Source organism: Malaclemys terrapin, chromosome 7, assembly GCF_027887155.1.
Source record: "Malaclemys terrapin pileata isolate rMalTer1 chromosome 7, rMalTer1.hap1, whole genome shotgun sequence".
Lineage (NCBI taxonomy): Eukaryota > Metazoa > Chordata > Testudines > Emydidae > Malaclemys > Malaclemys terrapin.
In genome coordinates, this window is record NC_071511.1 from 76,144,367 (window position 1) to 76,162,270 (window position 17,904).

Consider the following 17,904-nt stretch of genomic DNA (forward strand, 5'->3'; position numbering starts at 1 on the left):
TTGTCCTAGCATTAAAAAAATGCTATACAATTAAGTCCAGTCTGTTCGGGAGCATTTTTCAGATCAACAGGTGCTTGGGCAATGCCATGTGATAAAGCTTATAGTGTTGCAGATGTATCTGCTCTGCTGACACCAACTGTCCTGGTTCAGGGGTGAACTGCACCTGTGGACTCTCCCCGAGGGCACTCTTTCCAAGTGACAGGCCTCTACCTGCACTTCTCCCAACTGGAAGTCCACGATTCACTCCATTAGTCTGGATCAGCAATCTATAGCACCCTGTGTTCCCACTATATGATTACAGGGCAAGCAGTGCTTTATATTCCTTTGCAGTCCCTTAGGAGTTTACCTCTTAGGTGACAGATTTTGTTTCCTTCACCTCACTATGGTTCTACCACTCTTAGACTGGATCCTGCAATGACAGCGGCAGCCTCCCTGTTTCCAATTGTGTTGGCACCTGCAACACACTTCTCTCTAGGAGCCTGTGACCAGCAGCTGATTAAAGTAACTCAAACTGGAGTGTTGACTATTCACCCCAAGGTACATAGCAAACAGATAGAAAAGTTATAACCACAAAAAGTCTGTATGCCTGGGTCTTGCCTAAACCTTATCACTTCTCTCGAAGTTTAGGGATGCCTACCTGCCTCAGACACATCTTACAGGTCCTCTGTCTCAGACCAACTGCTCCTGCAGGGTTCTCTACCTCTCTATGAGTTGCTGAATACTCACTCCCCCATCGCCTTTTTTAAATATTTACAGTCATTTTGATCTGTAGGCTTTGGCCTTGGCAAAACAGTTAGGTAATGTTCATCTGGCATGTCTGAAAAGTAGTTTCCTGTTTAATGGTTCAGCCCTTGTCCCACTGAAACTGTTTACCTAGAGTTGTCTTACCTCTGACCATTTTGTTGTTTCCTGCTTACTCTTCCTAACAGCTCCTTTTAATTCAACTTCATGTAGGCAGACAGGATAATATCAAATAGATACACTGAAGAACCTATCATATTTGTAAAAAATAATGCAGCTATCTCCCTTGTTCCACAAGATTCAAGTGCGATGATTATGGTTTGGTTTATTGACATTAAATTTCTTATAAGATGTGCAAAAGAAAACATTTTTCCCTTTTTTTTAAAAAAAAAAGGAAGTTCTCCTTGACTGTCTTTTGTCAAGCATCATCTTTTCCTTTCATTATTATGACTACTACTAGTGGTAGAATGGAATGCTCACCTTTTTTTGTTAATACATTCAATATCTCTCCTTTCGTTTCTGCTGACAAAGCAGTGTCATATTTGGTACAGAGAAATTACAACCAGTGTTGTACATGGACACATCTATATAGACTTTAGCAGCTTGTCATTCCAAATACACCATTTATGCACCACAATTAATAGTGGGTTGTTGTTTGCATTATAAACCTTGGTTTTCAGGACATTATGCTATAGAATCTGGCTGTTAAAATGTGTTTGGGGTGAAACAAAGGGGACAAGGTACTGGTCTCAAAGTGTCTCTCTCTGTCTGCTAAACTTGGAGAAATTATGTGTTTTAGTTTTAAGGCAAATTATAGAAAAGATGGAGACTTTGTAGGTTCCAATGCGCTATTCATCTCCAAAGCCGCTTTTCTTTTTTGATAGAAATGTTGCAGGCCATTAGTCTTGAATGGCAGCTATACCCTTTGGGAATTTTATGAGAAATCTTCACTCACATACAGTATATAAATGAATGAGTTACTTTGTGTATACCCTAATATTTGTTTCCATCAAAAATCCCATAACGTATTTTAGCTCATGAAACTTGCTGTGCTCAGAACAGTACACAATGGATGGCAGTGCTATTCCTCAGACACAGCAATCACTCAGGTTCCTGATCTGTCTCCTAGAAAATCCCTTTCATATGGTACAGTTAGGAGGCTGGCTGCAATAGCTCTGTTAGGAAGTGTATGGAGTATGATTTTTTGAGGGAAGGAAGCAATAAGTCTAAATAATACATGGCATGTCTTTAACATTGTAGCAAGATTTCTGGCAGGTCAAATCGATTAGTTTTTAAGATTAATTAACATATATATTTTATTGGCAATACAACATCTGAAGAGTTGTGCTATCAGAGGCTCCTTAGCTGGCTACAGCCAATGGATTCTCTCCTTCCATTTTGTCTTGCAGCTGTTTGCCATATAAGTTAGGGACTGTGAAGTACAGTTCTGAAAGCCAGGAAACAGAAAGTTACAAGCTCCAATTCTTCCCTAAATGCCGGGGTACAGAAGAGTACTCTCTGCCGTCGGAGCTCTGCCTCCAAGATGAAGATTTTAAAACCTAAGTGTCTAAGGCTAGGTCTACACTACCCGCCTGAATCGGCGGGTAGAAATCGACCTCTCGGGGATCGATTTATCGCGTCCCATCGGGACGCGACAATCGATCCCCTAATCGACGCTCTTACTCCACCAGCGGAGGTGGGAGTAAGCGCCGTCGACAGGAAGCCGTGGAGGTCGATTTTGCCGCGGTCCTCACAGCGGGGTAAGTCGGCTGCAATACGTCGAATTCAGCTACGCTATTCACGTAGCTGAATTTGCGTATCTTAAATCGACTCCCCCCTGTAGTGTAGATGTAGCCTAAAGTTCGCTTCCAAATCCACATTTACTCAGTTAAAGTGTGGGGCATCCAGCAACTTGCATTTACTTCAGTAGGAGGTATTGGCTGCTCAGCACATTAAGGGCCTAAATATGGACATAGAAGTTAGGTTTAAAAGTCTTGGCCCAAATACTGAAGCCCTTCACAGGCAGTTAAGGAAATTAGCTTAAAACCAGTTTTTAAGAGAGGATTGTCTATAGGGATGTTTACCCCTAGTACCTTCTCATCTACTTTGAGACATGTCTTGGTTAAAACTACCACAACGGTATTTTATTGATGATGATAAATAATTTGTCCTTACTTCATCGTATTTTCATTCTGTGGCTCTCAAAAGCTTTACAAAGGTGAGTAGGAATTATCCCTGTTTTACAGATGAGACCACGACGGCATAGAGTGAGGAAGTGATTTTCCAACCATTACACATCAGACTTGTCTAGGCTGGGAAGATGAGTGGTGGTTTTAAATAGATCAGCTCATGTGCTATTTATTTATGGCATTTTAAAACATCTTGTGTACACAAATACAGTGATGTTTATAAAGTTACTGTCTGCTTGTGGTCAAAACTAGTTTGTAACTAAAGTAGCTTACAGACAGCATTAGCTACTAACTAGCTATGTAGTTTACAATTGTTGTTAATGATTTAACTAGATTTGATCACAATCAGGGAGTACATTTATAAACACTGATATGTCCGACTATGCTATGTGTTTACAAATGTGTTAAGCAGCATATGTTAGCTAACATGACTATACAAACCCCAGATTTGTGGCAACAGATTGTAGATCTCCTGACACCTGGTTGAGGGCACTATCAACTGCAGCTGTAAGGGACCTCATTATCTCTGGAATGGCATCAACTCTGCCTGCCAGAGGAGTGAAGCAGGGGATAGCTAGAAACTTAACTGCGTGCATGCACTGGTCAGGCTCTTTCCATTCAGTTCCCCAGAACATTTAGGCACTGCCCTATTGCATTAGTGAGCCTATTAACTGTAGCAGTCTGTCTCCATTGAAGGTTATAAATATGCTAATAAATTGACCCATATGCCTAACATAAAATTCAGCCCTCTGTAGCGGGCAAGCACAAGGCCTGTGAAAAACATAAGGGGAGACTTAAGTGGTACACATGCCTTATGCTCGCTTTCTGCACAGGTATGAGTTTCACCCAATATGTTTACTAACCCAGGGGTTGCAGTTGGACAAGATCTATCTGTGTATGTTAATGAGAGGCCTGTTGAATATTGACAACATCCTACCAGCAGCCTTAAGAAATATCATCCTAGGAAGTTTAAAAATGACAGACCATGGGACATATACCATACACTTGCCTGCATCCATGGACCAAACAACGCTAAGTTTGCTTCTGTGCATAGATTTCCATATGGTGGTGATGCACTGCTCTGCTGCAACTCTGCAAATGTAGGTTATACTGCTGCAGATACTCAAATCAAAATAAAACACGAGCAGAAGAGATTAGATGACTTTCAGCAAAGTAGCAGCAGTATGAATAAAGGGAACTGTACAAAGAAAACAGGTCTTAAAATGAACATTGTAATGATGTCCTTTTATCGGAAATTATAAATTAACTCTGGAAATCTTCATTTTATTTAGTTTTATTTATGTGTGTATTTATTTTTTTCTGTAGGCTGTGGAAACCAACCTTGCTTCCAAGGATAGTCACTGGGTCTTTGTAAATGAGGTAAGATAGCCAAGAGATGAGCTAGTTTTGTCCTAGTGTTAACTCTTTCATCTACTTTTGTTCCTCTTATTCCATGCATTTAAACAAATCAGACAGAGGCATACACTTTCCATTTTGCTTTTGGGTGATACAAGAATTCAGTTTGTGTGGCTTCATTGTTAGTCCCTCATTTGAATTGGCACAGGCTGAATACCAAAATAAAGTCCCCAGTGTATATGATAACAACTGAAAGGCTGTTCATTTTCCCCCCATAGTGATCTATTCCATTAGCTTTTTAGTGCAAAGAGAGCTGCTCAAAAGACACCTCACCTCACTTTGCAGTCAGAAACCACTGACAATAGTAAAGAACAGTGAGGCTAGATTTAAAGTCTGTCAATTGCTGGCCTATTACAACATGAACTTACATGATATGTGGTGTAACTCTACTGCAGAATTATGTTGACCTTTTGGCCAGAATAATATCAGTTCAAGATGTCAATTTACCTATCATGCCCTTGGGAGGGGGGAGGTTGGGGAGGACCTGTATCTTGTCCTGTCACAACTATTATTTATTTTGTGTTAACACCAAGAGGCCCCAATCAGGATCAATACAGACAAATGTTAAAGTACAGTCTCTACCCTGGAAAGCTTTATACACTAGAATCCCAGATATGCCAATATAATCATTATACATCTCTAATGGCTTAAGAGAACCCATATTAGTTTAGATATTTGTGTTCTTTAATAATGATATTGTAAAGGCTAATAAAATATTTAAATGAAAAAGTGACTAAATCCATTGCCTTAGATTCATATTATATATATATACAACAGCAAAGTTTAACTACTGATTCCTTTGTTCGCTTTTCAGTCTCTTCTTTGCATCTAACAAATAGTTTTTGGTTAAAGTAGCCTTATCTATTAACAGTAACTATAAATTGCATTGTGTCACTATAACTAAATAGGGTGGGAGAAAATCTCTATATACAAAGGTTTATGAATTTCTTCCCTATCCCTGTTACATTTATGTGTCTTCTGCTGTGTCACCTACTGTAATGGCCCAGTAAAAAATATCAGCAAAGCTCACAGTGTGTCAGTAATTTATATTCACATAAAGATAACACACTGAATGTTTCCCACAGCATTTATTATTGGGTTTTGTTTGGATTTTTTGTTGTTGTTCGGATGTTAAAATTCACTTCATAAAGCCTAAGTCTAAATACCCTTAAACAAATAAACAAAAAATCACTACCACAACAAACCTTCAAAAGGTGTCAGGTTTGTTCTTATTTTGAGAGCACAAAATATGCATCTCTTTTGCTGCTAGAGGGTGGATGGGGAAGCCATGCTGGCTAAATGCAAATCTAAAGTATCAATCAGTGGTTCATGAGACAAGAACAAATTAGAATTCCCATATAATGTAATAAAATCTGGGGGACTTGTTATTGCAGGTAGAAATAACAACATAAATATTACTCAGTGATAAATATTGGTTCAAGAACATATAGACTCTATTAAATCCAATTGAGTTAAAAAAGAAAACTATAAAATATCTCAAATCCATGAAACTCTGGAGCTGGAATATGCAAGCTAAAAGTGCGAGAAATGTCATAATTCTTCCATTTTAATGGGAATGGGTAGGTGTCTGCTTACTCAGGGGTACTGTGGGTTGGTTACCATTTTGACCTCTAATATGGATTGGCAGGAGTTATTAATGTACATTCTTCAGCCCTAAGGAGTCTACATATATAGAAGGGCAGATTCCTTAGGGCTTGATTCTAATTTGAGATACACAGGCATGGATTTGTGCATATCTAAACTTTGTACTTATACATATATGCACAGTGAGAGAGCATCCTGCCCTCATCCAGATACCGCTGTCTACATACCAATGTCCAGTTGACATCAGTGGGGATGTTGGGGCAATGCCATCCCCTGGACTTGCACTGACATGTGCCTATGATTCTCAGATTGGAATCCAGCATTTAATCCACCTGTGGCATCCAGTTTTTTAGAAGCAATTGGAACTGTTATTTTCAATGTTTTCTTCTGTGGGTATTATGCCAGATCAGGCCTATATCATAAAAGGCACATATTGGGGCTAGTGCACAGCCATTTCCTCCCAGAGAGAGATCCAGAGGAAAGCATGCCACGCTCCGCTACTGAGGGGTTCAGCATACTTTTCTGTTAATGGCCAGCCAGCTCCAGTGCAGAAAGGAGCAGAGCCATGACAGTCCTGAGGGGCACTAGCAAGAAGCAGCCCCTAAACTCAGGTGAGCACAAAGCCTACACTGTGTCTTGTCTCCTGCACAGGGAATGCAAAATTGCAGGGTGAAGTACCTCTGTCCTTCCCTCTTGCTCCTTTGCTCATCCATATAAAGATTAGACATAGTCTGGCCATAGTATGGACTCAATTTTGCAAGGTGCTGAGCACTCTGGTCTGGATGAAACTAAACACATGAGCATGCACTTAACTTTAAGTGCACCAGTGGGGCTGTTCACCTGTTGAAAGTTAATCATGTGCTTAAATGCTTTGGTGGACTGGGGCTGGAGTGCTCAGCATCGTGTAGGATCAGGCCTTACGTGCACATTGCAGTCACATGGCCACTCTCCTGCACGCTCCCATGAGGCACATTGTAAGTCTTGATTACACTTTATTTTGATGTGGAAGACCTGAACAACCATCTAAGCTAACTGATTTGCACTGTGGAGATTAGTTAGACTTCAAGCAAACAATCTACCATAATAATATTTCTTTCATTTTTTATATTCTTGGGCCAGATTGTAAACCCCTAGCTTGCAACAGTGAGCAGCTAGTGACCTAATTATTCCCATTGTAGGCAATGGGATGATTTATGAGCGTACCTGGTCATCAATGGGAGGGAGAGGTTTTACAATTTGGCCCTTAATGCTTTATTTACTGTATAAACAATGGAATCCTGGAACCCATCCCCCTCCCCGCTATTCCCCATTTCCCAAATTCAAATTAAGTTCATATCCAGACCTGAACTTCATGACTCAGGCCCATCTCTGTACTCTCCTGTAGTCTGAATGAGTACACAGCATTGATTTATTCATATGATGTGTCTATGGCAGTTTTGCTATAATTAGACTATTTAATTATCATTATTTGATCACTGAATGGATGTTTTGATTATTTTTCATGTCCCCATTTCTGACACGATGGGGTTGAGGTTAAATTTTGGTGTCTGAATTTCTGTTTTCCCACTTATTTTAATCTTTTAAAATAAATAAATACCACCAAGTCTGAGAGCAGCAGGGGACCGGCCTTGAATTACGTTGCTCCAATTCAAATCAGTGTCCTACATGTGGTGCTCTCTAATGACCTGAGTCTTTTTCTAGTCAACCCACTGTTCAATTTAGGAGTGGCATTGGTGGGTTTAAAAGGGTTCCAGTCAGCTTCAAGCAAGGGCCCAAACCAATTCCCACTGAAGTCAAGAGGAATATTTTAATTGGCTTCAATAGGACTTGGATCAGGCCAGTGGAGGAAGGAATGCTACAGTGCAAAACCTTTCAGGATGGGGAAATACACTGGGTACACAGGGAAAATAGATAATTACTTCCAATATTTTACCTTTTAAATCACCATTTGATGATAATCCTTCCATCCTCACAAAATACACTTGATATTTCGTATCTAGCTGGTTCAATTGCAGGTATTTTATAATTAAAAATTGCTGACATCTCAAAAGCTGTACATTGTGTTTTTGTATTTTTTTTTTGTAGGGAAAAAAAATTACCTCTCAACGATCCCTTATTTTAGCCCATAGTTACCTTATTTCCACTTCATTATTGTAGATTAGTCAAAAATAGAGAATTGAACCAGGAAACCAAGGTTGTGGCCCAAGTTATTATGTATAAAGAACTTCATCCAAATGGTTTAAAACTTTCTGTTTTAGACGCACAAACACTTAAACACTTTTCCTTTTACATTCTTGGCTTGTGGATGGGCCTTGTGGTGCTTTGGAGAGGGATGAGTCTAAATACTTGATTAAATGGTTCAAACACCTTTTGAAAAAGGCAGACTCGAAATTGTGGTCGTATAAGCCTTAGCAAAAGGAAATGAGGATGATAACGTTAGTGTCTTTAGAACCGCTCAATGTGTTTCCAGGGTCCTAGTTCCAAGAAATGCTGAGAACCTGTGACCCCCAGTGATGGCAGTCAGAGTCACTGAGGGTCATCACTTTTCAGCAACAGTCCTCGAAAAATTTGTGCCCTGCAGTTTTTGTTGGAGCCATTCACACTGTGGTGGTCTGGCAGAAGGGTACTCACTCTTCTGGTGTTTCTTGGTGCCATGCCACGACAGTGTTGTTAATGCCTTTCTTTTTTTATCTTAATATTTGTTTTCTTTTCTATCTCTTCTTTCTCCCCCTGACCCATCCCTTTCCATTCCTCCCCCCTTGAATTTTGCAGTGGATGGGGTTATTTAATTCAATTAATCTGGATAATACAAATATCAATAATTCTGGCGGTTCCAGTTTAAAGACAGGATAAAAATAAAGGTGTAGTGTAAGTGCCACTCACTATCATTCATTGGCACATTCTGCGCTGCCATTTTTGCATATATCTTTTTCTCAACTAATGCAAAATATGTATGACAGTGAAAGTTTAAACAAGAAATCACTGTCCATACTTCAAATCAAATCATGTATTTAATATATTTTCTGACAAACTTGAAGTTCCTGGGAACTGTGTGTCTCATATTTCATTTCAAATCAATTTGAGCCTTAACTATTGTATCTGAACCACATTTATCCTTGATGTGACTGCAGTGACTTTAGTTACAGCAGGGATGAATTCAGCTCTATGTTTCTAGACATCAGTCAATGGGAATGGAAAAGTATATTGTAATTTTACATTGTTTTGATAGAAAGATGCACAGCAAGGAATTGCTGACACTTTCAGTACTTTAAAAATAGATTTAATTATAAGGTGTGAAAAATAAGTCTGAAAACTAAAGGTTAGAGCTTCTACTAGACTGCAGTTTCCATTTGTTGCCCTTCCACTAAACTGATTGTGGTTGATTCAGATTAACCTGCATCTGTTCAGATACAAAAAGGTCCTTATTATTAATTTACAATAACAGATTATTACCCTTCTTTTTCAATCTTATAATTATCACATATAGCACCTGAAGGAATAACAAGCACTATAAGTCAAGCTGCAGTCATTTGTAAATTCTGAAAATGTGAATGTTTGGGCTAGGGTGGAGGGAGGATGTGGATTCGAGGCATTGGATCTTTACTATCTGAATTATTTCAAGAAGTACCACAGGAAAATAGTGAGTTATGGCAAGCATTTTCTCTTATCTTAGATCTAGTAACTAGTTTAGTAACTTGTCACCCAATGTAGTTTAGGGAGGAGATATATTTTTTTTTCTTTCTCTAAAGGTTTTGTTAATAAGTTATTTGTGTGCGGATCCATTATGGTTTTCACTGAAGCATTTTAAAGATTCCAAATATGCTGGTGTGAAAAATAAAGCTATCTAAAGAAGGGAGAAACTTAGGCCTTGATCCTGCAAGTTGATCCATCAGCACAGTTCCTAGCACTCATGTAGATTCTTACTAATGCATCTACTTGCAGGGTGGGGGAACCACAATTTTTTTTTTAAGTGTCTACTGCAAATCACTTGGGCCTGTGCCTATGTGAAATATCAGAAAAGCACTAAACATCTGAGATACATATGAGATAAATCTGAAATATGAGATACATATAAGAAGTTAGGAAAAGGTGAAAACTGGAGAATAGCAACAGGTTTGCTCTTGTTGGTTTGTCTTACTGTTCCCTTCCTCTGTTCTCAAAGTACCCTTCAATCTGGTTCTTTTTCCAGACACACACATTAAGCATACAAAGAAAATTTAATTGGAGCAAAGACCTACGCTTTGGCACAAAACTGGTTCTCTGCTACCTTGTGCGAATGGCAGGAGGCAGAGAAAACACTTCATGTTGTGCCTCAGCTTCTCCCTTCAGGCTTTGTCGTCCATCCTCAGACAGCAGATAGGTTCACCTGATGATGGACCTTTGAAGGAAAGAAGGCGAAGTGTGGAGCTCTTAGAACATCTACCCTTTCCACCTTCCAAAAGTCTAGATATTAAGCTCATTCTTTTTTTTTTCTTTTTTTGCTGTACTTGCTTTCCTTGGTAATATATTTAATATGTTCAGGCGACATACATTATTCTGAACCCCATAGCAGTATGAACAGTTGTTCTATTAGGAACATCAAACAGCCATACCTACCAGTCCAGTGGTCCAGATGCTTCAGAGGAAGGTGAAAGTAATGCAATAATGGACAATTATGCAATTATTAGGGGGAGGGATAACTCAGTGGTTTGAGCATTGGCCTGCTAAACTCAGGGTTGTGAGTTCAATCCTTGAGGGGGCCATTTAGGAGTCTAGGCAAAAATATGTCTTTGGATTGGTCCTGCTCTGAGCAGGGGGTTGGACTAGATGACCTCCTGAGGTCCCTTCCAACCCTGATATTCTATGATTCACATGGAACATTTCTTCCTAACTTCCATCACTTAGTTGCTGGCGTATGCCCTGGAGCATCAACATTTATCTTCCTTAAGAAAGTTTTAAGTTTCTCAATCCTTTTCATACTTTTGAAAGCTTCTGTTATGCTACCTCAACGTTTCCAGTTAGCTGTGGTCCTGTAACTTTTTGTCAAGTCTTAGACTTGTGAGAGCAAAGGTTTTCTTTGTTATCCTACCTGGCACCCTTTCCAAAGACGACCTTGCCAAAGGATGAACTCCTTGCCAGAGGATCTTGTGAAGGCCAAGACTATAACAGGGTTCAAAAAAGAACTAGATAAATTCATGGAGGATAGGTCCACCAATGGCTATTAGCCAAGATGGGCAGGTATGGTAGCCTCTGTTTGCCAGAAGCTGGGAATGGGAGACAGGGAATGGATCACTTGATGATTACCTGTTCTGTTCATTCCGTCTGGGACACCCGGCATTGGCCACCGTCTGAAGAGAGGATACTACGCTAGATGGACCTTTGGGCTGACCAAGTATGGCCGCTCATATATTCTTATGTTCTTATGTAGAACGGGGTCATGCTTGAGTTGATTGCTTGATGTATAAACATACATGAGGCAAAAATCAATCCTGGAGTAAATGCTTTAGTCCAGGGTTGAATGTGTTGAATGCCACATAATGTGTAAACTATATGGGGAAAAAAAATCTCTCTATGGTTTACTTAGTCACTTCTTGTCATTAGAAAGAATTTGTTATATTATTTGTAGTATAAAGAAGGAAAAACAAGTACGAATTGTAAGATTGGTAATGCATAGATAAATTGCGTTCAGAGTTATTTGGCAAGAACAAGGCTGATTGTTGCTGATAGTATTTCCTAAGGGCCCTCCTCCCACATCTGGTTGTGCTAACTTAAAATTATTAAATATGTTGTTTTATATGAATACTTTATTCTGATTCTTAATGTGTATGATGCTAAACATAAATATAGGCATTTAAATACTTCAGGAACCAATTTATCACAGATGAAAATCTGTGTTTGCAGTAATAAAATCTGAAATGTATATCTTTACGCTAATAGCTACAGGAATAAGGTACTATACAGGTTATAAAATGCATTGGAAAGCAACACATCGAATACAGACCTAATTAGAAAATGAAAGAGAGTGTAGTCTTATACAATCAAAGGCAAACTAGAAGAGAACCATAAATGCACCCAATGAAGGCAGTGGACAGGCATTTGGTCTCTTTAATCCACAGAAAATATCTTGGCAGAAAGAACTTGCATCCAGTAAAGGTGCTGTTGAAAATGCTGTTTGAGGGTAGCGACAAAGAGCAACTACTATAGCGACTGCAATTCCAATGAATCTGGATAACTTCTTCAAAACTAGGCTGATGTTTGAGAAGAGAAATGCTGTATGCAGTGGTCTTGTAGTCATGTTGATCCCAGGATATTAGAGAGACAAGGTGGATGCGGTAATATCTTTTTTTGAATATACTTCAGTTAGTGAGAGAGACAAGCTTTTGAGCTTACACAGAGAAACTGTTGACAGTTCTGGGGGGAAAGTGCCCCCTATCATTTGCAAGAATAAAAAGATTAAAAAGCAGATTGGGAGGGAGAAAAAGAATCGGATTCAAGAATGGGAGCAGGAAAAGTCAGGCAGGGACTTCGAGCACTAATGGCAAAAATCATCTCTCTCTCAAAAACAAAAACAAACAAACAAAAAACATGCCTTGAGAGAGTGAAGAATCCCGTACAAACTGATTAGAATATCTGGATAACAACATCACTAGACTGTGAATCAAAAGAATTAAGCTGCAGTAGACCTCATTCTTCACCATTATCTCTTCCCAGTTAGGTTGATGGTGTGTACTGCATCTACTGCTACTATCATCTAAATCTCCAGAGATCTCACTGATTGATTTGGTTGGAATAAACACCCAAAAACTGTGTTTACCTGTCTTAACTGAACAGCCAAAGCCATGTAGAGGACAAATATCTGTTCTAATGATCCTGTTCCCTCTTCCATCCCACCAGGCTCAATTAACTTGTCTTCCCTCCAGTTTTTGTTGTACTCTTAATCTAACTCTAGTCTTTGTCATTCTCTGCTCCATTCTGTAGGCCCCTCTTCTCTTTGCTCCTGTACTTCCAGTTGTAGGAGGCCATTTATTATTTGATAGACAAGACAGTGTTTTGTAATGTCTGCTCTGGTCTGGATTCTCTTACTTTCCATTTCCAGCCTGTAGTTCCATCATTTGTGCCATTCGGCATTCTCTCTTCCTTTTACAATGTCAGACACATCCAGTAAGCCATTGTTCCTTGCCTCCTTACTTTGAGGCTCAAGTGATTTAGGTTATTCAGTTATCAGGCTACAGCTTCCTGAAATCTACACTATCATTTTCCTTTATAAAATATTTTCAAAAGGTTGAAAAAAAAATTGATGAATAAGAGGGAGGGAAGAGATAGAAATAATCAAATGAAATGAATTTTGAGGAGCTAAGAGGTTTTTTCCTTCTCTTCCTACGAGAGAATATTTTATTTACAGAATAATAGGCAGCAGTGTTTTGCTCAGTACAGTACTTGTAGGGAAATGATGGGAAACATATGATTCACACAAATGATCCCAAAGTGATTATTGTTCATTCTTCCCTTTTCAATTTAAAGCAAATCTGCCAGAAGATTTGGACCTAGCCTTTCTTTATTGTGTATGCACATAGTATGAAGTAGGAGCCAGATCCTCACCTGCTGTAAATCGGCGTAGCTTTGTTAACTTCAATGAAATTAAAGCTGATTTACATCTGGAATTTGTGTATCTAGCTGTCTGCATTCATCAGACAGCAAATTTTTAAATATAATAATTGTTTAGAAGAAAGCTCTCTCACATCTAATACCAAGAAAAATAAATATTTAATAATTGTATGAGGCTTTTGTACTTTATTTTCTTATAAGAAATCAGGTATTTATTTAAAAAATCAAATGCAATGAATGCCCTACTTACACTTTTAAATTAAGAACTCCAAAATCAGGTGAATTGAACAAAAATGCAGAGACTTTTCTTCAAAAATAACAGAATTGCACAAAGCACACTGAAAATCAGGACAAAATTATGTACAGTCTAAGAATTTATAATTCTTTGCAGTTATTTCAGATTTGGCAAAGAACATTTTCCCAAGCAAAATTTAGTAATTCAGAATATCTCCAAAATTACCCCAGTCCAGTTCCAGGTAACATGTATTTTATATTTGCCTACAGAAATCTTCCTTAACTCCATTTCTTAAATGACTAATATATTTGGCCCTATATAGCTTTTTCCATAGACTGTTTATTTTTCTCTTTTTATATAAGACACATGAAATATAACACTTTTAACTAAAAAAATTAATTGTGATTAAAAAAATTAATTGTGACTAATCAAAGTTTTAATCACACTGTTAAACAATAGAATACCAATTGAAATTTGTTAAATATTTTGGATTTTTTTCTACATTTTCGTATATATTGTATTCTGTGTTGTGAAATCAAAGTGTATATTACTTTTTATTAAAAATATTTGCACTGTAAAAATTATAAACTAAAGAAATAGTATTTTTCAATTCACCTCATAAAAGTACTGTAGTGCAATATCTTTGTTGTGAAAGGGCAACTTTTAAATGTAGATTTTTTTTTTTTGGTTACATTACTGCACTCAAAAACAAAACAATGTAAAACTTCAGAGCCTACAAGTCCACTCAGTCCTTCTTCTTGTTTATCCAATCGCTAAGACAAACAAGTTTGTTTACATTTACAGGAGATAATGCTGCCCTCTTCTTATTCACAATGTCACCTGAAAAGTGAGAACAGGCATTTGCATGGCACTTTTGTAGCTGGCATTGCAAGGTATTTACGTGCCAGATATGCTAAACATTCGTATGCCCCTTCATGCTTCAGCCACCATTTCAGAGGACATGCTTCTATGCTGATGACGCTTGTTTAAAAAAAAAAGTGTTAATTAAATTTGTGACTGAACTCCTTGGGGGAGAATTATATTTCCCCTGCTCCGTTTTACCCGCATTCTGCTGTATATTTTATGTTATAGCAGTCTAGGATGATGACCCAGCACATGTTGTTCATTTTAAGAACACTTTCACTGCAGATTTCACAAAACGCAAAGAAGGTACTAATGTGAGATTTTGAAAGATAGCTACAGCTCTCGACCCAAGGTTTAAGAATCTGAAGTGCCTTCCAAAATCTGAGGGGGACGAGGTGTGGAGTATGCTTTCAGAAGTCTTAAAAGATCAACACTCTGCTGCAGAAATGACAGAACCTGAACCACCAAAAAAAAGAAAATCAGCCTTCTTCTGGTGGCATCTGACTCAAATAATGAAAATGAACATGCGTCTGTCCACACTACTTTGGATTGTTATTGAGCAGAACCCGTCATCAGCATGGATGCATGCAAATGTCTTGCGGCCCACCAGTGGATTACCCTGATTGGCCGCGGCCGAAGGTTGTCAACCCCTGTGAGTTCATGAAACTCATGGCCCTTGTTGCCATTCAAGTTAATCCTCTGATTTTCTCAGGGATCTACTTCCTGGAAATCTTTTGGCTCTTTAAATTATTAATATCATTAACAGTTATAATTTTCTGTCATTACCTCTAGGAAAATAGAGATTTTAATGTGAAACTTAATTGTCTCATTTTGCAATTTGTGCTATGATAGCTGAACACAACTAAAGTAGATTTAAATATTTCCCTGAGCACATTGTGAGGTATTTCAAACTAACTAATTGATGTTCTTTGTGTATAAATAGATAAATAGGTGCTATGACTGACCCCCACTTGCAGTGCAGGCTTTACGTGTAACAGTCTATGTGACCAGGAAGAGCAGACATTTTATTTTTGAGTCTGGGCTGTGGGCTTTACCTAGCAATTTTATCTTTCCTCAAAGATTATTCATATGTACCAACAGCCTGAATAAAAAGTAAGTTGTTCAAATTTACATGTATTTACATAACTTTACATAATTTATTTAATAACACATTATTAAAGTGTTTGAGGCTGGTATTGAGGCTTCCATCTCCCCTCCCTTGGCATGTGTGAAGTCCCAATGGCATGGGGAGTATGTGCCAGATCTTTCCCTGCTGTACTCAAGGCAAGAATCAGTGTGCTCCAGGGAGCTGCTTTTAGCTCCTTTCCCCTGGGTGAAGCTGGATGATGCTCTTTCCTTTCATCTCTACCCTTTTTCTTTCTTATTCTTCAGCCGGGTATACAATGGGGTGAGAAAGATGAGAATAAATGACCAAGGTTAGAAAATATGGGAGAGCCTGGGTAGGAACCTCCAACACCTCGGTTGTCTGGCAGGTGTTCTATGATCACCATTAAAACATATTAGACAGGATATGTCTCTCTCTCACTCTATCAGGCCTCCCTCACGGTAGTGTCTATGTACCAGCATGGGAATTTTGTTGTAGCTCTTATGTCACACGCTCCCTAACATAGCACATGGACTGGGGAAGGAGGGTCAGCTATCCTTATGCCATGCTATTCCCAGCTGCTGAATCAACCCCTTGCTTTCAGCAGTTAGGCATGGGAGACAGACAGATGTAGTATCCAGCATTTACACATCCCCATTCCCTGCACTGCAGCTGCCTTGTGCTATAACAGCCCTAATGACCCTCAAATTGACTGAAAAATCAGGGTTAAATTTCTGTTAAAAAACAAACAAAAAACTCAGCGGCCAAATAGTTAAGCAGAGCACTTCCTCTATCTGTTTCACAAAGTGAAGAAAGATTTGTATCATGTATATGAAAAAAGGAAATCACTTTTAAATAAATAATTAGACAAATTAGGGCTTAATTATAAATCCTTTCAAATGGCTTTTTTTTCTGCCTTCGTGGAAAACTATTTTCTGAATACACACAGTTGTCCTGATTGATATAAAACAAGAGTCCACTTCACATATTTTTTGTCCTTTTTTGGGTTACTTTTTATTTAATTTTCATTCTTGGGATTCAGATGAACTTTCTGTGCATGTATTTATCATACCTACTATAAAACTAGAACTGCAAGCATTTTGACAAATGGGATGCAGTGTCTAGTTTTTAAAACACCAAGGTGAGAGTTGACATCTTAGGGTTCAGTCCCTGGCTGTGCTGTTGACTTGCTTCATGACCCTGGGAAAGTCAATTAGCTTCACTGTGCCTCAGTTTCCACATCTCTAAAATGGATTTATCCACCAGTAGATATGGGTGATTGATGGGTGAAAGCTGTCATGGCTGAACATTCCCCCAAGAAGTTCCTCTGCAGATCCCCACCTTAGGAACAGCGTGTCCTGCTAAGTGAGTCTCAGACTTATTCACTGTAATTAAGCCATGCACATGCTCATGGGTCTCAGATCAAGTATTCTGGACCTGAGGTTATGAGACCCTGTCCCCTAAATGTCTATTCATCAGTTTGTGCAGCCATTGAGCCAGCCTTTGCCTCCTGTGTAGGTTAGTTGGAAGTTCTTGCTAATTTAAATTGTTCTTTTTTAAAAAAAGTTTCTTGTTATTTAACCTCACTCCGTTGGAGTTTGTGTGTGAAGAGGCTTGCCCCAGAAGGATAACTGATGAGAAAAAAGATGAGGCAAGAGGTATCCCATAAAAATGTTTCTTGCTAAGACCAGCATACCAAATGGTTAGGCACCCTGTCTGGCTTCCCACAGAGAAGAGAAACTCCAGGCATAAAGCAATCTGCCTGGAGGATCTTTTGGAGCCTTCAGGACACCTGTGGAGTGCCTGAGCACTGGTTCCAGTAAAGGCATCAGGAGCTTGCCTGAATTCAGTAACAAATCTCAAAAGCCCTCCATTCAACTTCTGGGAGACTATATTATGTATTTTACCCCCACCAGTTGGCCTGTCATTAGTATCAGGATATTCACCTTCTGCAAAGTTTAAAAAAAATATTCCTAAAACAGACTGGAAATTGGCAGAAAAGGACTAAAATGAGCCAAAGCTGCCATTCTAGTCTACCAAACCACATAATTATAATAGCCTCATGGTCGTTTCACTCACAGCTTGAGAGCAAAAGTGAAATGAAAACAAAATACTTATTTCTTTCATGTTAAAAATTGAGGGCCAGATTCACTGCTGCTGACAGA

The 17,904-nt window shown here is 38.7% G+C and overlaps 1 protein-coding gene across 4 annotated transcripts in view; it reads left to right on the forward strand.

Moving 5' to 3' along the window:
* GRID1 (glutamate ionotropic receptor delta type subunit 1) overlaps positions 1-17,904 on the forward strand; it is an 817,493-nt gene that overhangs the window by 624,343 nt on the left and 175,246 nt on the right. For all 4 annotated transcript variants that reach the window (XM_054034733.1, XM_054034734.1, XM_054034735.1 and 1 more), the window contains exon 5: positions 4,257-4,310. In XM_054034733.1, coding sequence (XP_053890708.1) covers positions 4,257-4,310 — 54 coding nt within the window. The remainder of the gene's footprint in view (positions 1-4,256; positions 4,311-17,904) is intronic.